At 46.2% G+C, this 24,546-nt stretch overlaps 1 protein-coding gene and 1 non-coding gene across 3 annotated transcripts in view; both read right to left on the reverse strand.

The window, feature by feature from the left end:
- Positions 1 to 289: 289 nt before the first annotated feature.
- Positions 290 to 24,546, reverse strand: part of Gatb (glutamyl-tRNA amidotransferase subunit B) — a 77,425-nt gene continuing 53,168 nt past the window's right edge. For both annotated transcript variants that reach the window (XM_010627915.3, XM_010627914.3), the window contains 3 exons: positions 18,222 to 18,300; positions 2,074 to 2,208; positions 290 to 769 (listed from right to left, as the gene is read on the reverse strand). In XM_010627915.3, coding sequence (XP_010626217.1) covers positions 644 to 769; positions 2,074 to 2,208; positions 18,222 to 18,300 — 340 coding nt within the window. In that variant the 3' untranslated portion in view covers positions 290 to 643. The remainder of the gene's footprint in view (positions 770 to 2,073; positions 2,209 to 18,221; positions 18,301 to 24,546) is intronic.
- Positions 16,689 to 16,817, reverse strand: LOC117284673. The gene has a single exon (XR_004515764.1). It is a non-coding gene; the product is annotated as a small nucleolar RNA SNORA11 (small nucleolar RNA).

The following is a 24,546-nucleotide window of genomic DNA, read 5'->3' on the forward strand; positions in this document are numbered from 1 at the left end:
CTTTATCTTTTTTGGCCTGATGGTGTGGGGGTGTCAATCGTACACAATCTTTGAAGTGTAAGTTAATTTTTACGTGATGTTTCCGTATATATTTTATTCATTAAATTTATTTGAAAACTTATGTTGTCTTTAAAAAATTCATTGAATCTCCAGCCTATGCGTTTAGGGTCCTCAGGAAGTTGAAAGGGCAGTATTACCTTTGCTCAGTAGATGGGTAGCTACTCTCCCGACCCTGGTGCCCTAAACCGATGTGTTTACATGGCACCGATCTGTTTTGCTTTGATCTTCGTTAACCTACTTTTAGGTCTGCACATACTGTATCCACATTCCAGTCTTTCTTGATCATGGTTGATGGCCAGCACTTGGGACAATCCAGGCCTTAGGAAGCACGCACCGTTGGCCGTGGAAGGAATTGCACAGTGGAGTGCTTGCAAAGTGGTCAGTCTCTGAAGTATGTTTTACTCAGCGGAGAACTACCCCACAGAATGTGCCCTTGCCTCACCACTGCTGCTGCAGCAAAGGGCTGTGGGGGGCTGCTGGTTTCCATGGAAGCTGCACCCCAAGGCCCAGAGTCTCAGAGAACCAGGGCACAGGAAATGCAACTCACAGAAAGTGAGTTCTCGGCAGGAGGAACCCTCACACATTACGCCAACAGCTTCTCCAGGAGGGCCTTTATCATAGCTGGGTCTGCTCGGTTTAGGGCCGCCTTCCGGACCAACCCGATCAGTTTATTTATAGCTCTGGGGTTTCCCTTCTTTATATCCATCACCTATGAAGAGAAGAAAAATAAAGACCCTCTTAACTAAAAATCCTCCAGTAAAGCTTAATTTTACTGCAAATTGAATGTTTGTCATTCCTGAATATCAGATATAAAATGAGGAAGAGGAAGAGATGGGGGATTAGCTAGTGAGGAGGCTTCAGGCTCCTGCAAAGCCAGCTCCAGCTCTACCTTCTACTTAATGAGCACAGAAGACCAGGAGGGATCTCGGTGACTGACACCAAAGCAGCAGGTGCGTGGGCACCAGGACCCTCCTCCGAGGCACCACACCGACAGGAGGACGAGGAGTGTGTACGTGGGGTGCCTCAAATGCCCCAGTGACGTTCGCCAGGCGCTCCTCTGCCTGCCCTCCTTGCCAGGAAGACGTGCTGAGTAGAAAACACTCTCCAAAGTGACAACCCTGGCAGGGTGTGCGCTGTGGGGGTGGGATGAGGAGGCAGGAGGTGCCGGGCTCCTGTCAACCATGCTGGCAGGGCCACCCGCACCGACCTCCCCTCAGCTGCAGTTAGCGACGTGCACTCGGGCGTCTGACTCCAGCACCACAGGACCGGCCTGAAACTAAGCGTCCTTATCAGTCCCTGCAGATGAAGAGGGGAGATGGAGATTCCGGGCCGGTGCAGGCTCATTTTCCATACCGAGAGCTCTGTAAAGAGCTCTCAGTGTCTCTGGCACACTGATGAGCAGGTGGGCATTATTCTGAAAGAGATGCTAGCAAGTTTTCCCCACTGAAAACCCCCTCTAGACAGTACGATTAGACGTGGGGAGGGAGAGCTGCCACATGCAGCTTTTCTGTCTTGTTGTACTTCTACACTAGGAACACAGCTTCCACCATGCTCCTGTCAAAGGACATTCTCCATCACTTAAAAATAACTTCTACCTTTCTTCTCCCCTCTGGAAGGCACGCTAAAGCCCTGTCTCCTTCCCCCTGCACCCAGGCCAGGTGGCTCATCACTGCAAGGCCCCTCCGGGGAGGCAGCGCTGGTCACATGGACTGGTAATGCTGACCCGGGAGAGGGTGACAGTCTGGGAGCTGGAACCCTGGAGTGCCGAGTTTGACAGTAAGCCGTCAAACTACCTCCGTGACAGCAAATGCCAGAGTGGAATTTTCCTTACAGGAAAGAAGTGGTTTCCCAAAATCCACCTCATTTCATCTCCTTTGGGCTGACACAGATAATTAAGCAATTACTGATGAAACTGGGCCAGCCCTTAGAAGAGCAGCCTTGGGCTCCCGAAGGACCTCAAGCAGGCATCTGGCTGTGTCCCCAGGATGACCCCGCCCTGCCCACGACAGTCACCACTCGAGGGTGTCCCTCCACCGTGGACTGGCAGAGCTGCTCCAAGGCCTCGCGGTCCTGCATCAGTCCCAGCTGCTTCTCTGAAACAATCTGCACTGCGGTCTTCCCCTCGCCCTTCCACAGTTCCTCGAACACCTGCGGCCAGAGTAGGGACAAGGGGAAGGAATCAGGAGTCAGTGCCTCCGCCACCTCCATGACTGCACAGCAGTGCAGAGCCAGGGCAGGAAGCACAGATCGAAATGCCATCCAGCCGTGCGCCCTGGCCACAGGAAAAGGGCCCTGGGCTGCATGGCCCAGCCTGACCACTCCCCGTGTCCCCGACAGAGCAGGGGACGCTGCCACCCTTGGTGGAGGTGAGTAGACTCAAGGCTCTTCCTGCGGCAGATTTCTCCTGCAGAGGTCCCAGGCCAGCCAGGTAGCCCTGGTGGCCAGTGAGGGGCGTGTCCACCCCTCTTGCTAAGTCAAGCCGGGCAGCTCCTCCCCACACATCACTCACAGGACTCCTGCTGCCAATGGCCCTGTGTCCACTGAACTCATTGATGGAGGCGACGTTTAGAGGAGGACAAGCTACTCAGGGGACAGGAAGTAACCACTGAACTTAAATCCACAAACTCGGCCTGCTGGGAACTGCGATTTTAGGAGGCAGCAGAAAGGAGCCCCACAATGAAGACAACGTGGAGAGTAAAAACCAGAAATTACAGTCGATGGGAACCCCTGGCCCCCCATGTTTATCCCTTCGGTAGAGCCAGACCCAGATCTGACCAGGATAATTTACAGGTAATGGTCTATTTTCTGCGTGAAAAATGCTGATGACAGCAACCAGTCCCCAAACTGATCAAATCTGGGGAAAGAAAAGCACCTTCAGGGAAGGCATTTTCTAGGGTGGTGGTTTTCCTCATTCCTCTTATTTTTCTAGTGTGAGCTGGGTGGGAGCTACAGGGTTCCTTGGCAGCTGGCAGCTGCCTCCTCTTGGCCCATGGTCACTGCTGCACACTGGAAGCTCTGTCACCATGCTGGCTTGGGCCCGGCCTGTGGGAGCCACTGTACCTGCAGAAAGAGCTCTGCAGTGATCAGCCCACCCATCAAGGCTGGCAAGGGGACTGATGCTATGCATCTCAGCAGGGTTCGAGTTCTTCCCAGTCTGAGTCAAACCACAGATGTTGCCGGGTGTGGTGGTGCACGCCTGTAATCCCAGCACTCTGGAGGCTGAGGCAGGAGGATCACTGAGTTCAAGACCAACCTGGGCTACAAAGTGAATTCTAGGTCAGTCTCAACTTCATAGTGAGACCCTGTCTCAAAAAAAACAAAAACAAAAACAAAAAAACCAAACCCCACAGGTGTTTATTGTGGCCTTGAGAGACCTTGTGCCTCTGTCCAGTGCCTCAGATGGTGCCATGATGTAGCCATGAAAGTGTCTGCCACAGTGTCCCTCTAACTTCTCACATGGTACCTCTTAGGCCACCACCACCCAGCCCTGGCTACTCAGATCTAGCTGGGCCAGGAGGGTGCCAAGTGGTGCAAAGATGGAGAAGTGAAACATAGCCAGAGCAATCAGACCAAAGGAATGAATGAATATAGATGGGAAAGGAAGAAGTCAAATTATTATTTACTGATGACATGATCCTCTACATAGAAGACCCTAAAAACTGCACCAAAAGACTCCTAGAACTAATAACCACACTCAGTAGATACAGTAAGTACAAAGTTAACACTCAAAAATCAGTAGCATTCCTGTACACCAATAACAAGCTCACCATGAGAGAAATTAAGGAAACAATACCTTTAACAATAGCACCAAGAAAAATGAAATACTTAGGAATTAACCTAATCAAAGAAGTGAAAGACCTCTGGAATGAAAACTACAATACTCTGAAAGAGATGGAAGAGGGCATCAGAAAATGGAAAGACAGCCCCATTCCTGGATAGGCAGAACCAATACAGTAAAATGGCTATACTTTCAAAATGGTAATACAGCTTTAATGTAATCCCAATCAAAATAGCAATAGCATTTTCCTTACAGATTTAGAGAAAATAATCCTAAAATTCATATGGAATCAGAAGAGACCTAGAATAGCAAAAGCAATTCTGGACAAGGGAAAGATGGGAGGCATCACAATCATTTATAGTTCTACTATAAAGCTACAGCATGGTATTGGCAAAATAAAACAAAACTGGACTTGTGGATAAATGGAACAGAATAAAGGATGCAGAAACTCCAGGCACACTCAACTGCCATTCTTTGACAAAGGGGCTAAACACCTCTGCTGGAGGAGAGACATCCTCTTTAACAAATGGTGCTGGAAAAACTGGCTTTCCACATTCTGAAGATTAAACCTGGAACCATCTCTCTCACCATGCACTAAATTAAAATCAAAATGAATAAAAAAGTATTAAAACAGAAGTACTTAATCTCTGGAAGACAGAACAGGTAAAATTCATGGAGATGTAAGTGTAGGTTAAGACTTTCTGAACAAAATCCAAGTTGCACAAGAAATATAACAATGAATCAACAAATGGGATCGCCTCAAATTTAAAACCTTTTGAACAGCCATAGAGACCACTGACAGAGTGAACACATAACCTATAGAACGGGGAAAAATTCTGCCAGCCGTTCTTCAGATAGAAGACTAATATTTAGAATATATAAAGAACACACAAAAAATTAGACCCCTCAAATTTAAGGACCCAATCCAAAAATGGATATCTGAAATGAATGGAAACGTCTCAGATGAAGTACAGATGGCTAATAAATACATGAAAAAAATGTTCAGCATTGCTGGCCATTAAATAAACGTAAATTAACACTGAGAGACTTCCAGGAAGATGGCAGAGCAGTAAACAGCAGCAAATCAGCCTCTCCAAGATTAGGAACCCAGACACTGGCGTATAACAACTTGGGGAAGAGGAGGAGGAAGGAGGTAGATCCCCAGGACTCAGGAAGGATCTGAGAAGAGAACTGCAGCCCACAGGCAAAGTGAAGAGACAGACCTCAATGCAGAAAAAGGAGATGGGAAACTGCACTTTCTCCCTGACTACCAGAGGCTCGAATTTACAGAGACAGAGTGAAGGCAGGTGACGCCAGAGGCCTCCTCGAAAAAATGAACTAGTGGAACAGAACAGTGGATGCTGTGAACTACAATAGCTGGTGAGTGACTCCAGTCCAACTGTCTTCTGGAGAAAATGCTGGGCCAGATGCCATTTTAGGGAGGGGCTAATTGAACCTGGGGCTCACAGCAGCCATGGGTTGTCTTCATCTCAGGGCTCCCCATAATTGGGTGAGGCACAAACACGGAAGACATCCAGGGTCAGGGAGCTGAGTTCAGGCTTGCAAGATACACAGTGTTGTAGGCTGAACTACTCAGGCTCCAACTGCACAGCCAGAGGCCAGGATCAACTTGAACTTCTAAGGAGTTAAAAGCACCAGAATCGGTACCCCACTCTGACCGTACTGAAGGCTTGCTGGGATTATCCAGCGTGGATCTGGGCTTTGTCTGCCTCTGTCTACCAGTGACGGCATCAAGTGAAAGACTTCTTAAAAATAGTAAGGGACTATGAGAAATCAATCCAAAAGCTGCTAGATGATGCAAATAAGGATAATATAAGATTGATTATCAATGAAAAACTACAGAAAACAAGAGAAATGAATAAAGATAGAAAAGGAAGATGTTAAATTATTATTTGCCAATGACATGATACTCTACATAGAAGACCCCCAAAACACCACCAAAAGACTGTGAGATTTAATAACCAAATTTAGTAACACAGCAGAATACAAAGTCAACACTTAAATCAACAGTATTCCTGCACACAAACTCAGAGAAATTAGGGAAACAACACTTTTCATAATAGCACCTAGAAAAATGAAATACTTCAGAATTGATCTAACAAGGGACGTAAAAGACCTTTACATCAAAAACTACAATACTCTGAAAAAGGAGACAGAAGAAGATATCAGAAAGTGGAAAGATATCCCTTGTTCTTGGATAGGCAAAACCAACATAGACAAAATAGCCATACTTCCAAAACTCTTATACAGATTTAATGTAATCCTGGTCAAAATACCAATAGCATACCTAACAGAACTAGAGAAAACAATCATTTAGAACCATAAGAGACCTAGAATACCAAACACAATTCTTGGCAACAAAGGCGGGGGGGGGGGCAGGTGTCATAATCACTAACCTGAAATTATACTAGAAAGCTACCGTGACTAAAAAGAGCATAATACTGGCAAAAAAGAACCAAGGATCAGTGGAGCAGATTAGAAGATGCAGAAACAACTCCAAATACACTCAGCTACCTTATCTTTGACAAAGGGGCCAAACACCTTCACTGGAAAAAAAGGATAGCCTCGGTGGGAAAACTGGTTTTCCATATGCCAAAGATTTTTAAGCTTAGACCCATATCTCACCATGCACGAAACTAAAATCTAAATGGATCAAAGGTCTAAATATTAAAACAAACACTTAATATGCTGGAAAATAAAATAGGTAAAACTCTTGAAGATGTAAGTGAGGCAAAGAGTTTCTGAATAAAACTCTGTATAGAAAAAATTACAAAGAATCTGCAGCAGGGATCTCATATTAAAAAGGCTTTGCACAGCAAAAGAAACCAACAGTGAAGCAACAACCCAAGAGAATGGGAAAAATTGTTTTCACCAACTGTTCCTCAGACAAAGGTCTAATATCTAGAATATATAAAGAGCCGATCAAAAAATGGGCACCTGAAATGAATAATTCTCAGATGAAGAAGTGCAAAGAGCAAATATCTGAAAAAATGTTCAACATCACCGGTCACTTGAGAAATGGCAAATTAAAACAACACTGAGATTCCACCTCACCCCAGAAAGAATATCTATCATGAAGAAATCAACCAGTAACAAATGCTGGTGCAGCTGTGGGGAAAAGGAACTGTGCTCCACTGTTGGTAGGAGTGCAGAGTGGTACAACCACTGTGGAAATCAGGAGAGATTCCTCAAAAAACCAAAACTATAGAGTTTCCAGTGGACTCTGCTAGTCCCTTACGAGGTATCTTCCCAAAAGAGTTAACTAAGTCATCATACAGAGGGATACATGCATATCTGTGTTAATAGCAGCACAATTTATAATACCAAAATCGCACACATAGCCCAGAAGCCCATGAACAGATGAAAAGATAAAGAAAATGTGCTGTTTATATACAGTGGATCACTACTCTGGCATAAAGAAGGACAAACAAGGCATTTTTAGGTAAATGGATGTACCGTGAGACCATAATCTTAAGTGAAACAAATCAGACACACAAATTTAAGCATCACATTGTTTTTCTTGTGTGAGAACCTCAAAGTAAGGTGCAAAATAAAGGATAGGTATTAAGGAGTAGGAAGAATTTTTTTCAAGAGGAAGGGGAAAAAGCGATGAGGGAACAGAGGAGTAAGGGAAAAGGGATTTAAAAAATCTGAAGGAAAAAAATGGAAATAGAACTTTTATAAACAGTGACAAAAACGAATGACGTCTTATGTACATGTACAAATTTGTACAAATGATAAATGTGATCCTTATGTACTGCAAACATTTACTGAAAAGCCAGAGAAGGACCCCAAGCCTTCTGTAAGGCAGGTGGCAGCACAAAACGGGGCGGAACAGTGTTCAGCGTGGATCACCCAAGGGAGCTGTGCCTAAGCAGGTGTCGGAGTTTCTCTGCCCCCTTTTTCTGATAGTTTTCTTTCTTGAATAAGAATAAAAATTTTAAACATTTTTCTAATTATATGTTAGTACGTGTTCACTTCAGAAAATAAGGAAAGGCAGACTAGATTTTTTAAAAAAACCTGCATTTCCATTTCCTGGAGATAGCTAGTGTATTTTGTTTTCCTTCCCATCCTTTTCTGTTTTGTAACATGGCTGTGATTACAGGTTACGTGCAATTCTATCCTGTTCTTTTTCACTTATTACAGAAGTATTTGTATTCATAAAAATCCAAGCTGGGGATTTAGCTCAGTGGTTCCACCACCTGCCTCACAAGCACAAGGACCAGAGTTCGATCACTGGTACCAAAAAAAAAAAAAAATAAATACCCACCGGGAAGTACGTGTTCACTTCAGAAAATAAGGAAAGGCAGACTAGATTTTTTAAAAAAACCTGCATTTCCATTTCCTGGAGATAGCTAGTGTATTTTGTTTTCCTTCCCATCCTTTTCTGTTTTGTAACATGGCTGTGATTACAGGTTACGTGCAATTCTATCCTGTTCTTTTTCACTTATTACAGAAGTATTTGTATTCATAAAAATCCAAGCTGGGGATTTAGCTCAGTGGTTCCACCACCTGCCTCACAAGCACAAGGACCAGAGTTCGATCACTGGTACCAAAAAAAAAAAAAAATCAATACCCACCGGGTGTATTTATCATAATTATTATTCCCTATTGGTAGGTATTTAGACTTGGGCAGCATTCACTTTCATTTGCATACCTCCTAAAAATATTTCTACCTGAGAGCACCCCACATTCAGGGAGGGAGAGGAGGTACCGCAAACCCTGACTCAGAACAGAAACTGCCAGCCAGGATTTCGCCCACGGAATCTACCTGTGGCCCTTTCCTGCCACGAGGTGGGTGCCTGGCCTCCCCAGCGTCGCTCTTGGGTTGGCCTCGCATGCACAGAAGAGGGAGCCATTTCTCTTGGCCCAGGACACGCCTGCAGGCGGACGAAGGCTCAGTCCTGGCTTAGGACAAAGTCCGGCTGGGCCCCTGTGGCTCAAATGTGGACTGGATTTGCCTGGGCGGAAATAACCAGAGCACGGCGGTGTGCTGGGGCCCAGAGGGAACAGTGCCTCGCTGGAAAGGAGCTCTCAGATGCTGATGCGCTGGCCGCTTCCTGAGAAAGAGGGGCAGGCGGGGTACAAAGCAGGGACATTACAGAGACGTCCTTCAGCCGCCTCCATTGCGCACAGCAGCTGAATGACTTCCCATGTTTATGGACTGGCCCCTGCAGCCCAGACAGCGGACTCTGCTGGCTAATCCTGCTCAAGACAAGGGCTGCACCCTCCCGGCTGGAGCCCAGCAGCGGGCACCCCCGCCAGCCCGTCTCCTGAGCCACTCCCTGGGCAGTGCTCTCCAAGTACAGCTGTCCTGCTGCTGCCACTCGGGGCAAACGCACCGACCAAGGGATTTCTGGTGCTGTGCTGATCCTAGACATCAATAAACGGCCCCCCAAAGTCCGGCATGATGCAAAATGGGAAGCCCCATAACACATACAAGGCTGAAACTCCCCTTCTGAGTCCCTGTGGGCTAAAGCCACACACTGTTCCCGCTGCCTCTTTCTCCAGCTGATATTTTTATTCTCATGCTGCCAGGCTGTCCCTTCCTGCCCTGAGCTTCTGAGGTCAGGGTGTGGAGGAAAGGCACAGCTAGAGAGGCTGCCCCTCTGGCCAAGGTGGCTACTGAGGTCACTCTTCCAGGAGGGCACAGAGGCCGCCCCCAGGGAGGCACATGGGAGAATGTGCAGGGAGGCCACAGCCCCAAGGGTGAGGGCAGTCGTGTCGTGCAGCTTTAGGGTACAGAGTTTTGGTGATTTCTCTGTTAAGCGCGATTTCTGTCTCTACAGATCCCCAGAGGCCCGGCCTGGTCCCACCAGAGCCTCAGCTGGCAGATGCTCAGGAGAGAGTGGGCTGCCACACAGAGCCGGTAAGGTGTTCCTTGAGCTGTGGACCTGCAGTGCCCCCTTGGTGAGGGGAGGACGCAGCGACTGCCACCTCACTTCAGTACACAGACACAGACCCTGTGAGATGAACGCAGAGTGCTCTTTTCTACAGTCACAGGAGGTTGTGCATGCTGATTTGCAATCTCAAGTTTCTATTTCTGTTTTTTAAAAATGGGGCTGTTTCACAGCAGCAACCCTCTAACAGCTCGGGCCCCGGAGTGCAAGGGACGAGACTGCAAATCTCCACAGCTCTGCTGGGGCACCGGGGAAGACGGTGCAGTGTCATGTGTGAGGGTGGGAATAACCGGCAAGGATGCCAGTGAGAGACGAGTGGAGACCGGCGGATTAGTAAGAAATCAAAGCACAGAATGAGAGAAGCTCTAGACTTGAGAATGTTCTCAGGACTGGATGGCTCTTTCTGCACCCCTAGGCACACAGGCAGCTTTCTTCTGCCTGCCCTGGTTCTCCCTCCGCTGCAGGCCAGACCAAGAGCCAGGAGATCCCAGGAATCTGCTCTTCACTCTAGGTTTCTATGCCCAGGGCATACTTGCACTTTTCAGTTAAATTTAGGAACATTAATTGCACTGCACTTTTTTCCCTTTTTAAAAAAGTGCGCTGTTAAAAATAAGACACAAAAAGATGCTCAATGTAATTAGTCATTAGAGAAATGCAAATCAAGCCTACAGTGCAATGCTACTGCACACAGGACGCTATAATAAAGAGGGACAATATGTCCCTAAGACTTCTCGGTGAGAATGTGGAAAAACGGGACCCCCACTCATGGCAGGTGGGAATGTAAATGGTGCAGCCATTTTGATCAACGGTTTGGTAGGGGTGTGGTTTAGATCCAGTGTCCCCCAAAGTCTCATGTGTTCAGAGGCGACTGGATCACGAGGGTGCTCTGCTCACGACGAGTTCGTAGCTGAATGCGCCGTCAGGAGGAGGGGCCTGAGCAGAAGGCTGCCCTGGCCCGAGGCTGACCTACAAGGCCGGGCCCTTGTCCCTCGCTCCTCCCTTCTCGCTATGCTTGCTGGCCGCCAAGTGTTGGACAGCTTCCTCCACCACGCCCTTCGGCCCTGCTGTTTCTGCTTTGGAGCCAGTGGACTGAACTATCTGAAACCGTGAGCCAAAATAAACCTCTCCTGAAGTTGGGCATGTTACGTGTTTTGTGGTACTGAGAGAAAAGTGACCAGTATAGCAGTTCTTCAACACAGAATTACCACATGACCCAGAAAGTCCATTTCTACACATCTATACCCAAGAACTTTGAAAACACATATTCAGATTTATACATGAATATTCAGAGCCGCATTATTTAGGACAGCCTGAAAATGAAAACAACTCAGATGTCCACCAATCAATGAACAGATAGAAAAAATGCGGTATATCTGTACAAGGGAATATTATTTAGCCACAAAAGAAATGAAGTACTGACACATGCTGCAGCATCAGTGAACCCTGACAACGTTAAGCTCAGTGACAGAGCCAGATATAAAAGTCCACATATTATACAATTCCACTTATACTCAATGTCAGACATAGGCAAATCCACAGAGACTGAAACCCGAAGAGGAATTTTCTAGGATGGAGAGTCACTTGGGAGTAATGAGCAGGGGCTTTCTTCTCTGGGAGGATGAAAATGTTCTGGAGTAGCTTTGTGAATAGAATAAACACCAATAAGATTTTCCAAGATGGCAGAATAGGGGCACCCAGCATTCATCTGCCCTCTACAAAGAAAAACCCAAGCAACAGGTACATAGCTGCATGTTTAGGTGAGTGACCACAGGGGAACACTGGAAATCAGCAGTTAAACCTTGTAAGATTTAGAGACCTGGAACCGTAGCACAGTAAGAGAAACCAAGCCCTGGTTCTGCAGTTAGTGGATGGGAGCCTCCCCATTGCAGAGTGGGGGGTGAAAGAAAGAATCTCATCAAACAGTCTGTTTGGATGCTTGTAATCCCCACCACCAGGAAGTTTTATAGCCCCAGGCTTGTTCATCATGTAGATGAGTAACATGAAGTCTGTAGAGACTTGTTTTGGAAAAGGGTCACACATTCTTAGTCATCAGTAGACTTCTCAGTGGAAACATCCAGGCCACAAGCAACTGGAACGAAGTCCTAAATCAAAGTAACTATCAGCCAGTATTACTACACCTAGCAAGACTATCCTTTTTAGAAATGAAGATAAAATAAAGAACTCCCAAGATAAACAAATATTGAATTTATGACCACCACAGCAGCCTTACAAAAGATGCTTAGGAGAGTTCTACATCCAGAAGCAAAAGAAAGATAACTCCCATCGTGACCACATACAAAAGTATAAATCCCACTAGAAGAACAGACACACAAGAGAAACAAAAAATAAAATTACCAATACAGTACACCATCAAAGTATAAAAGATGAACAAGGGGGAAAAAAAAAAAACGACAAAGAATATCTAAAAGAAGAAAATCAACAAAATGACAGGCATAAATCTGCAACTTTCAATAGTCTTGTAAATATATAACTTTGTGAATGTAAATGCACTAAATTCTCCAAGTAAAAGATGCAGACTGATTAAAAAAAGACACAGAATTTGCTGCTATGTGAAACTAACTTTACAAGTGAAGAAACACACGCTGAAAGACGAAGGCTATAAAATGATATTCCAAGGAAATGCAATCCTAAAACAAGCAGAAAGAGCTCCAACTATATGCTACAAAACAGACCTTAAGATAAAAAAAAAAAATCTTAAGAAGAGTAAACAAGGTTACTATATGATCAAGGGATCAAATCAAGAAGACATAATAATTATAAAATCTATATGCACGTAATAGCAGAGCAAACATTTTACAAAACATTACTAGAACGAGATAGGCTTCAATACATCAAAAGTAAGGACTTACTTCAACATCTCACTGTAATCAATGAACAGAACAAAAAAAAATCAAATTTCAGAGTTAAACTATATTTCAGATCAAATGAACTTAATAGATATTTACATAACACTCCACCTAGCACTTGTGGAATACATTCTTTTTAGTACCATTTGGACCCTTCTCTACAATGGCACAAAACAAGTCTTAACAAAGTGTAAAACAAAAGAAAACAAAACGAAACAACAAAAACTGAAATCATATCTTTTACCTCTTCTGATCATGGTAGAATGAAACTTTAGAAATTATCTCACTACATGGAGATTGAATAACACACATTTCAAAACAAGTACTGGGTCACTGAGGAAGCCAGAAGGGAAATTTAAAAATGTTTTGAAACAAATGAAAATGGAAAGAAAACATACCAAAAGCCTATGGGATGGAAGAAAAAAAAAGTAGTACTGAGAGGAAATGAGAGAGAAAGTTATAGTAATGAGTGCCTACATTAAAAAAGAAAAATTTCAAGTAACCTAACTACAATCTCAGGGACTTAGGAAAATAACAACAAACCAAACACCAAATTAGTAGAAGAAATAACAAAGATTGGAACAGAAATAAATGAAATATGCTAAAAGTTTAAAAAAGATAAATGACACAAGAGTTGGTTCTTTGAAAAGATAAAATTGACAAAACTTTAGCTAGACAAAGAGCAACTGTGAGCCCAAATAAAATTAGAAATGAAAAAGGAAACACTGCAAGTGATTCCACAGAAAAATAAAAGGTCATTAGGAATTATTTTGAAAAACTATATGCTACCAAATTATAAAATCTGGGCAAAATAAAAAAATTACCAGACACATGATCCATTTAAATTGAACCAAGAAGATACAAAAAACTCAAATAGACCAACAGCAAGTAATAAAATTAAATCAGCAATAAAATCTAACAAAGAAAAGCCCATGGTTGAATAGCTTCAATGCTAAATTTCTACCGACTTTTAAAGAATACCAATGCTTAAAGTATCCTATAGCACTGAAAGGTAAGGAACCTTTCCAAACTCATTTTATGAAGCCAGCATTATCCTGTTACCAAATCAGACACAGACAGACAGAAACTCATACGTGTGCAACAAAACCGTACACAAATATTCCTCATGAACACAGATATACAATTCTTCAACAAAACACCAGAAAATTGAATTTAATAGCACATGAAAAAGATCATGATCAAGTTGGTTTCAACTCACAGATTCAAGGAAGGTTCAACAGGTGCAAATCAAACAAAATACATCACACACATAGGATGAAGGATAAAATCATGATCTCAGTAAATGCAGAAAAAGCATTTGAAAACTTCATTAATGAAAATCTTGAACAAATGAGGTATGGGAGGATCATACCTCAGCATAACAGACTATTATTTATGACAAATGCACAGCCAACAACACACTGAACAGGGAAAAGCAGGAAGTGTTCCTCTAAGATCAAGAACAAGGTGAGGGTCTATTCTCATTGTTCTTAGTCAACAGAGTACTCAAGTTTTAGCCAGAGCAATCAGGCACAAGAAAGAAACAGAGCATAGAAATAGTGAGGACAAAGTCAAGTTATCCCTGTTTGCAGATGACATGATTTCATATAGAGAAAAACCTACGGACTCCACCAAAAGACTATTAGAACTGATACATTAATTCATACAAATGCATACAAATGTTGGGAGCTTTTCTTTATACCACTAACAGACTGGAAGAGAAAGAAACAGAAGCAACCCTATTCACAATAGCTACAAATACAACAATATCTAGGAATTAACTGAGGAAAGCTCTCTACATTGAAAATTATAAAACAGTGATGAAAGAAATTTAAAAACACATTAAGAGATGGAACGACCTCCCATGTTCATGACCAGAGTAATATTATTAAAATGTCCATGCTACCCAAAGCAATTCAGTGCGATCTCAAATCACCAATGATATTCTTCAAAGAACTAGTGTGTTAGTCACTTTCCACTGCTGTGACAAAACACTTGAGACAACTTAAAAGGGGGCAGGTTTCTATTGGCCCATGGCCTCAGTGGTTTGAGATCATAATAGGTTCTAGTTTGGGGCTTGTGGCAGGAAGTGTGTGGTGGAACAGATCTACTCACCTCATGGTGGCTGTAAAGGCAAGAGACACAGAGGAAGGAAGGAGATGGGCCCCATATACCCTTCAAGGGTACCCCACAACGGCCTGACTTCCTTCCACAAGGCCACTCCTTAAAGGACTTACCACTTTCCAGAAGAAAATCACCTTGGTACAAAGCCTTCAACAGTAAGCCTTTGGAGACATTTAAGATACAAGTCATATCAGCTAAAAAAACCCTAAAATTAATATGGAAGCACAAAAGACCTCAAGTAGCCAAAGCAATCATGAGCAAGAAGAACAAAACCAGAGACATCACACTAACTGATTTCAAAATATACTACAGAGCTCCAGTAACCAAAACAGTATGGCATAAAAGCAGACACAGAGACCAGTGGAACAGAACAGAGACTGGGAAATAAAGCCGTGCATCATGACCAACTGATTCTTCCCAAAGGCACCATCCCCTGAAGAAAGGACAGCCTTTTCAACAGACAGTGCAGGGAAAACTGAATGCTCATATGCAGAAACTGGACCTCTTCAGATTTCTCACTATGTATAAAAATCAACTCAAAATAGATCAAGGACCTAATGGTGAGACGTGAAACTCTGAAGCTATTAAAAGAAAACAGCAGAGACACTTTAAGACAGTGGTACAGGCAGTGATTTTCTGAATAGGACCCCACATGCATATTTGCAAGCGCAAAAGTCCCAAGTTTGATCCCCGGTTTAAAAAAAAAAAAAAATAGCTTCAGCACAGCAAAGGAAACAGAGTGAAGAGAATCTACAGAGATGGGAGAAAATACTTGTTAGCTATCCATCTGACAAGGGGCTAATACCTAGAACATTTAAAAGATGAATCCGATTAAAAATGGTCAAATGAGAGCTGGGGATTTAGCTCAGTCGTTCCGGTGCCCGCCTCGCAAGTACAAGGACCTGAGTTCAATCTCCGGTACCAAAAAGAAAATAAATAAATAAGTAAATAGGACAAATGAGCTGAATGGACACATCTCAAAGAAGAAATACAAATTCCAATAAACATGTGAATAATTGCTCAATATCATTAGCCATCAAGGAAATGCAAATTAAAAACTACAATAAGATAATATCTCACCCCAGTGAGAATGAATATTATGAGAAAAAACGCTGGCGAAAACGTGGAGAAAAAGGAACTCTTGTAAAAACTATTAATAGGTGAGTAAGTTCAGCCACTATGAGGTTCCTGGAAAAGGAAAAGAAGAACTACCATGTGATCCAGCTCGCCCCTCCTGGGCGTACACCCAAAGGAAGTGAAGTCAGCACACGGCACACCTGCCTGCCCGTGTGCATTATGGCACTGTCCTCAACATCAGCTAAGTACACGACAAGAGACAGAGAAAACATGTTTACTAGAGTCACAGTGGAGCACTAGTCGGCCTTCAAGAACAAAACCTGCTAGCTGTTGTAAAGTGGGTAGAACCGGACGACACTGTGTTAGGAGAAATAAGCCAGACACAGGGAGACAGGACTAGAAGTGGGAAGGGTGCCGGAGAGGAAGTGTGGTTGGGTGTGACAATGCACGCTGCAGGCGGGGGCAGACGTCACACTCTCACACGTGTAATACACATTACTAACAATAAAGTGTGTCACAGAACCGACAAACAGTTCACTTGGTGAACTCTACGCAAGCACACTAGAAGCCTGTGTGGAGGTCTCTGACTCCCTGTCTGTCCGCGCTTCTTGCTCATATGCGTCAACGCGCCTGGGATGAGCTGCGCTTGATGTCAGCGGCAGTTATTTCAAGGGTGTTTAGATGATTAACAAATCGTATTTTTCTGTTACTGCTTGTAACCAACATACATTATCTGCCCCAGAAATTCAGTCACCTTGTCTCTTTCCCTTCTTTCTTTGGTTCAGACTTTATAACTGGGCCTCCTCCCCTACCAGCCTTGCCCCTGGCCCCGTCCTGACACCTCCCGCAAGAGCACGGGGTGTGTGTAGGGCGTCTGGGCACAGGGAAGCCACAGCTGTGTCCCCTTTGTCCCAATGACCCCCGGCTTCCTGTTGGGTGTGTTGTAAACAGGGAAGCCATTCTTCAGGCCTCCTGCTCTGAGCACACTCCACAGTGATTTGTCTTCAAAGCAGAAAACAAAGAGCAGAAAACAAAACAATAAAAAACCCAAGGCAATGGCATGGAAGGGAGAGTCCCTTATGTGCAGCCCAGCATGAAACACCTTTCTACCTTTCTCCTCAGGCCTGTTTTAGTTCACCTGCCTCCTTTAAACTCGCTGGAAGCCGAGAAAAAGCAAGCCCGTGTCCATCCGAAAGCAAGCCCGTGTCCATCCGTCTGAACCCAGCCTCAGCAGCTCCGCCCTGCCTTCCTCACTGCACGGGGGTTTTGTTTCGTTGGCGGGGGAGAAGGGTGGGTTTTCCCTTCAGATGCTCAGTCCATCTGCGTGCGTGTGGATGTGTATGTACACAGTTTTTCTGCCCTGAACCAAGTAATCTTTCTACAACCGCTGCACTGTCACGGACATCTGTACCTCTCTGACACCGGCCCAAAGCCCTTTCTAAAGGGTGGGGCCGAACCCGGCAGCCGACAGCCTCGCCCAAGGTGGCTCCGCAGCGCCTTGATCGGCTCCGCCCTGACGCACAGCAGAGCCCCAGTGCAGGCTCGTGGCTCCTGATAATTAGCCACAAGCCACTCTTTGTAACCCGCCACTGCTGTCGGGGTGTATAAATATTAGATGCGAAGGCGCCATTAAAATAACATTAGGCTCTGGCTGCAGCACTGACAGCTGCGATCTCTGAAGTTGAGAAGAGGCTGCTGCCGAGATGTTCTTTATCTTGCTGGCTACCTATTTGTCCCGGTTTTCCCACTTCCAAGAATCTGGCACATTCAGCACCGCTGGATGGACTGGAGACAGGGAGAGGCCGCCTCACCTCAGCCTGCTCTTCTGACTTTGCTCCCTGGGTGCGTGCGAAGCCTGACTGGCTGGGTGTGCAGCAGCAGCGTGCCCTTGCCCTTCTTGCTGAGGACGGACCTGCGAGGGCAGCCTTGGGACACAGGCAGCCTCGGGAGCACAGTGAGGACATGAGAAGAGCAGGTGGCTGGGAGCCAAGCTGAGGCTGCCTTTGGCCTGAGGAAAACCCTTGAGAGCTACAGCGCCCCGGCCTTTTATACAAACAAGTGTTTGGGGAGACATCCAGGCAAAGCCATACAGTAACGATGGCCCCCAGTGAGCAGGGTGCACATGCTGCCTTTCTACCTTTGCTGAACAGTCTTTCTACCTTTCATTGGTGGTGACACATGCCTTGAATCCCAGCACTCAAGAGGCTGAGGCAGGAGGATCACCACACCTGGACTACACAGTGAGTTCAAGGCCAGCCTGAACTCCACAGTGAGACCCTGCCTCAAAAAACCAAAACAAATAAAGCACTCAATTACGAAACTCACTTAGTGATGGCATCTCAGTTTCATAGCAACGTTTACTGGGAGAGAGGAGCTCTGGAAGTGTAGACATACCTGTTTAGCTGCTGACGAAGAAATTGCCTTACTGTCCAGCAGGTCGAGAAGTCCAGCGAGTGCAGAGGGCGTGATGGGACTGGTGGCCACCAAAGGAGAAAGAGAAAGTGAGTTTGCATCCAAACTGGCACAGGACCCATCAATTGCTAGCAGAATCCAACACTCGCTCTTGCACACTTAAATGATCAGGAGCGCGCCCAGAGACAAAAATAATGGGCCAAATGGGCCATTTTATTTTACTTACTTTGTATTTTAGGATATAACAAACTCCCATGACTGGTAGTATTTTTCCCCCTCATTTTACCACCCAACAATGACAGCTGTTTGGCAGAATTGTAGCAATAGACAACTGCTCAGTATAATTAGTCAAAGAAGGAGGTGGCTGAAAAATTCATGAACCACAAAGAGAAAGGGAAACAAATCCAGTAATTATTTTCAACTGAAAGATCAGCCTAAAAATTACTTCAAACAAAGCAGCTAACAAAGCCAGTTTTGCGAGTATTTCTGTGCAAATATAAATTCCTTTTAATAGTAGATTTCCAGTAAGGGGACACAATGTGCACCAGCCCTGTGTCTGCCCGTCCTCACCGGCCCTCTCTATTCGCTATCAGCGTTTGGGACACTCAGGGGCCCAGATTTCATTACATCTACATTTCCACAACAGGATGTATGCACCAAGGTCCCGAGACGCAGAAGGTCAGGGGGAGCTAAACACACACAGTGTCATCAGTTCACAGCCGCAGCAGGGCGAGGGTGTGCAACAAGATGACTGAAAAGACAATGCATTACAGGCTTCTTAAATACACGGTTTTGCTAGAGTGCTACTGTACATAAAGCAACTAATGCACGCTGTCTGAGATCGTGAGGGAACCAGTTTAGAACAGGAATGCCACACAGAGCACACGAGTGCGTAAGTAAGTGCAGACTTCTGAAATACTCAAGGCCACTGAAAACACCTCGGGGCAAGTATTGGTTCCTGCCATTCCCTGTTAATTTATTTGGAAAGGAACAACACCTTAGCCCTGATGTCTGTTTCCGTGAACTCTAAACTAACAGGCTCATCCTTAAAGTGTTTGTCCAAAGGATGGTTAAAACGTGATTCCAAGTGGAAATTAAGTCAGGAGAGCATCTGGCTTACTAAGGTGATTCAGAATGTCTGTGCTCACCCTGATCAAACCCCAAAAGGAAGAGTGGCAGAGGACTGAAAAATCAGCCAATGTCCTTTCCCGACTTCCCATCTTTATTGAGAAGGATAAAGAGTTAGGTTCTTCTGAGAGGGTCGGTTGTGTAGATGTTCTGCAATCCTAGACAATACACCACTTATCCTACAGTGCGCACTGTGCAGAACCCGTAAGCACTGAGGGCAAAGTAGGTTTCCTGAGAGCGTGTAAGAGATGAAGTCCCCAGCCCTGTATGGGTCAATCATTATCTTGGTCCGTCCGGGCTGCTGTAACAGAACCCCACAGGCGGGTGGCTTATAAACCACAGGACCTTCCTTCTCATAGTGCTTCCGGCTGGGAAGCTGGAGACGAAGGTGCCGGCAGATTGTATCTGGTACCTTCTCAGGGACGGCACCTTCTTGCTGTCTTCACAGGCATTAGGGGTGAGCTAGCTCTCTGGGGCTTCCTTCAAAAGAGCATTAATCCCTTGTAGGGGCATAAATCCCTTCATCTGAGTGACTTAATCAGTCCCCCTGCAGGCCCTATAGCCTAACACCATCATCACCCTGGGGGTGAAAATTTCAACATAGGGATCTTGAGCAGAAACAAACATTCAAGCCATGGCAATGATGAAAGACATAGGTGGAGGAGGACAGAAAAAGAACACAAAATAACTGAAAATATTTCCCCCATGGAAAACTATCCGTGGACCCTAATTCATTAGTTATATTATAAATTTACACTATAGGTCTCTTGACTGACGTAACAGACCTCTGGAGTTCTCAATTACCTCTGTTCCCTGTTATGGCTTCTATCTAGATGTCCCCCCAAAGCCTCATGCACTTGTAGGTGGGGCTTTTCACAGCGGGCTGGACCCAGGTTGTATGAATATGCATTAAGAGCTGTGGTACTAAATGAGCCCACTGGTTTATTGGTTTAGTATATTTCTGGGTGTAGATACAATGGGAAGCTCTACCCTGGGTGTGAGTGGCACCAATCAACAGCCTGGATAGAATATAAAGGGATATAAAGAAGGTCACCATGCAGCTTGCTGCTCGCTATTTCCTGCCTGCCCTGCCATGGACTGTTTCTCCTCTGTCATGCCACCCTGTCTTCAAGCCAGGCAACTATGGACAGAAGCCTTGCACAACCTCCTGTATACTTTAAATCACTCCCAGATTACTGTATGTAATACAGTAAAATGCTATACAGTCATTAGACTATGTTGTTTAAGGAATATAATGAAGAAGAAAGTCTGAACATGTTCGGTGGAGATACAATTTTTTCCTTCAGATATTTTAATCTGCAGTTAGTCGAAGCCACAGATATAGAAGGCTGACTGTCCTAACTGCAGCTATGCCAGGGTTAAACTTGAGTAAGATGGCGAAGATCAGTACCTGTCATATGGACCCTTAAAGACTCCCCTCATCAGTTAAATAAACAAGCTGTCAGATTCAGGCATGACGGCAGCAGAAGCCCAAGCCACAAATTTGTGTTGTCAGATAATACTGGATTTTGGACAGCAAACGTGTCTCTAAAGAAGAAAGTGACATTGTAAGCTTAAGCTTTAAGTGCTTGTCTCTCTTCTGATTCTCCAAGCCAGTGTATCCACAGAGGGAAATGGGACCTTTCAAATGGACCAATTTCATCCAATCCCTTAGAGCCTTTTGGGATCACAGCTCCATATCCAGTCAAGATTCTGGAACAGAACCCTTGACAACTCTCAACCATGCCCACCCTGCAGAGAACGGCTGCCCACCTCAGTCCTACCTACCCTCATCCTAGGTCAGCATTGGCAAACCTATGGCACGCGTGCTGCAGTGGGCTGTTTGTATCATTGAAAGCCCTGTTATTGTGTTTTCCTTTTCAGACAAAAGATGTTAACGTATGAGCTGTTTTTTCTAAACTAAAACCTCAGTATTCGGGTTTAATGAACAGTCAGCAGTTTGCAGTAAGTGGCTCTTGGGTTGTGGCTTGGGGACTCCTCTCTAAAAGGTTCACCGTCATGGTCCTAGGTCCAAGTCCCCCTCCTCTGCTCCTGTTGAAAGAACCCAAGAAGCCCCTGGAGGAAGATGCAGGGACGTGGAGCTCTGGTGGCTCGTGCTGCTCACCGATCCTTTGGTTTCTCTCTCATTTCCCGCTGCCCCACACCTGGCATCCCGACCCCCTGACTCCCAGCAACTGCTCCGAGATGGCCTCCTCCCACCCGTCCCCTTCCACTTCCTGGTCCTGCGTTTTCTAGGATGGTCTCCTGCTTCCGGCCGACACCCCCTTCAAGCGTGCTCTCAATTCCCCCCATTCTATTCCTAGATTCCTCTCAGACCCGTACTTTCCTTTAATCTCACTGTTCCCAAATGCTCAGATCTTTTCTAGCTTCAAAGTGCCTCCTGTCAATCTGTCTTTGCAGCTACGTGATCTGCCTGGTTTCTCACCAGATTTTTGCCAATAAAAATCCGGCCTTAGTGGCTGCTGGTGCTATAAGCACATGTCACTTGGATTCCACCCTACCTCTCTACAGAAAACTACCCCTCATTGGCTGCCAAGTATTCAAATTTCCCTGTTTTACCTGACTCCAGGTGCAGCCCCTGTGAACAGCCTGGGCCTCCTGGATAACTTCCCCTTGGCTATCGCCTTCCACTCCCTGCTCGGAGCTCTGGGTGCCGGCATTTCTTCAGGGTACACAGGGAAGTGCGTCTGGTTCCTAGGGCCACTGTCATGCTCTGGATCTGCTCTCTACCTGCTTCATTTGCTCCTGTCCTGGGAGGTCCCGTGCTCAGCCAACACAGGCTCCACGCCAGGGGAGTGAGCTGGGAAGAACGACAGTAAACACTTGAGTTCTGTGGGCCTCACGCGGTCCAGGTCAGTCTTCACCGCCTGAGTGACTGCTGCTGGGAACTGAAGGCCTTGCAAATGCTAAATACACCCCCAGCTGAGCCTCAGCCCAGTAAGCCCCCTTTGGAGAAAAGGAAGGCAAATACTTCTCCCTTACAGGCTACACAAAACAGGCACCTGGCTTTCTCGCCAGAGAATGCCAAGACTTACTTTCTGCCCCACGGTTTCGGTTTCTGTCTCTCTGGACGACAGGACTGTTCTTCTGGTTACCTGGGTGCAGACCATCATGTGGGCTTTGCTTTATTCCTTGCCTACTCCTGCAAATCCAGCCCATTATTACCAAATCCTAGTGATCCCTCAACACACAAATCAGAGCCAGCCCTTCCTCTGCATGCCCTTCGCCATCTATGACATGCTGTCACCAGCCTCCAGGGGCCCTAAAAGGCTCCTGGCGCCTGCTGCCCCAGTTCTGGATGCTTTCCCAGATCACACTGCTGGACTAATCTCTGGGTCACCACCACTGGCTTCTCGGCTAAACAGTCTCCCCGGCTGGGCAGCATCGTGTGACTGCTGCTGCCTCTGCAGCGACAGCCCTACTAAGCGTGGGTCCAGGTGCCCTAGTGGCCGAGGCTGTTCATTAATCAATCACTTTCTGGTCCAATCATTTAAATACAGGATGGCCAAAAACTGCCTATTTTTTCATTAATTTTTATAAGATCACAGGAAATGTAAAAATGAGTTTTATCAAATTTACTCATTACAAGAATCGGGGTAAACTGTTCTGGGGCTAGTGTGGCCCCGTCAGGCTGGTCTATCAGGTGCCATGCGCTGCTAACACCGAAATCCCATCACCAGGGCGGGGCCAGGTGAGACCCTGCACCCCCAAGAGGGTGGGCTGTCTCCAGAGGGTCTGCTCTGAGGCCAAGGGGACCCCTCACCTGCTGCGTCACTACTGTGACACTCTATGTGGCTTCGGGACCGTGCCTGTGAGAAGGGCATCACCCGAGGCAGCCCCTCAACCTCGGAGCAGAAGCATGTGCGAAAACAATCCTCTTAAAAACAGATGTACCCAGTCTGTGGTGTTGCTATTAACAAGAGAAAATGGACTGAGACGCTAGTCTGGGTGAAAGCTCTTCGAACTGCGTAAAAGCAGAACTGCAATAGCTTGGTTCAGGCTTCTCAGTTCCTGTTCCACATAAATTACAAAACAGAATGGCTGCATGGCTTCTTTACTTACTTTGGAAAAACCTTGTGTATTTTTATTTAAAATTGGTACTGCTGGGATTCTGGGGCGAGGGCAGAGGCTACATGTTCACTCAACAGACCAGTCTGTCCCTACGCTCCAGCAGAAGCTACAGAGGGGCTGTACAGCACGCCCTTCATTTCAGGGACCGACACTGCAGATGTCCTAAGGCCTGGGTTGGGGATTGGCTTCTGGTCTTGGCCACTGTGCCACTGGGGGGAAGGCGCCTTGTCTCTGAGGGCCTCGTTTCCTTGGCTACTAGAGAAAGAGCCGAGCCAGAAGATGTTACGTTCACTCCCAAGACTGAAAGCGAGCAGCTCCATGAACTACAGCCCATGACGGGGTGAGTGAGACCTCCGAGCTGAGGCATCCATCCGTCCTCTGGAAGCGCAAGCCTCTTGTCCTTCCGGGGCCCTCCTGGGCTCTTCTGGCCTGAGTGAATTTCACTGCTCTCTGCTCCCACCACGCGGTGACTAGTTTCCTTGCCCTCTCTGTGTGACTTCCAACACTCAGGCGCAGGTCCACCCTCCCCGAAGACAGGGTCCTGCTCATTTCCACACTTGCACCACTGCGACCCACTCCCCTCGCCCCCAAACACAGACTCCGCCATTCCACCCTTGGCTTCCCCAAATCTCCCCAGCCTCTAAGGCTTTGGTAGCGTTGTCTCCACCGCCATTCCCGATGGCTCCCACCTTCTGAGTGGTCACAGCACCTTCAGGTAAACAGTGAGGTTTATGAACACAGAGGTCACACCTCGGAGGACGGGCATGAAAGACACGGCAGAGCGGAGGACAGGGACTCCGAGGCCCACCGTGTGCAGGCTCAGCACATCTTCCTCTCCAAACCCTTTGCGGAGGATGGCGGTGTTGCTTAGAAGGAGGGTGCTTGCCCAGCATGGGAGAGGAATCCAGGCCTGGCTCCCGTGCCCACCACTGCAAAGTTACACAGACCCACCAGCCAGAACACCCCTGCGAGGCCAGCAGCACCATATTCATTTCACACTGAGAGACCGAGGGTCAGAGTCAGGGGCCGAGGCAGAAGTGACCGGACCTCGTGTCGTCACAGCTCAACGTGGACACACACGCAAACA

The sequence above is a fragment of the Fukomys damarensis genome, unplaced genomic scaffold, assembly GCF_012274545.1.
Source record: "Fukomys damarensis isolate Sample0158 unplaced genomic scaffold, DMR_v1.0_HiC HiC_scaffold_38, whole genome shotgun sequence".
NCBI lineage: Eukaryota > Metazoa > Chordata > Mammalia > Rodentia > Bathyergidae > Fukomys > Fukomys damarensis.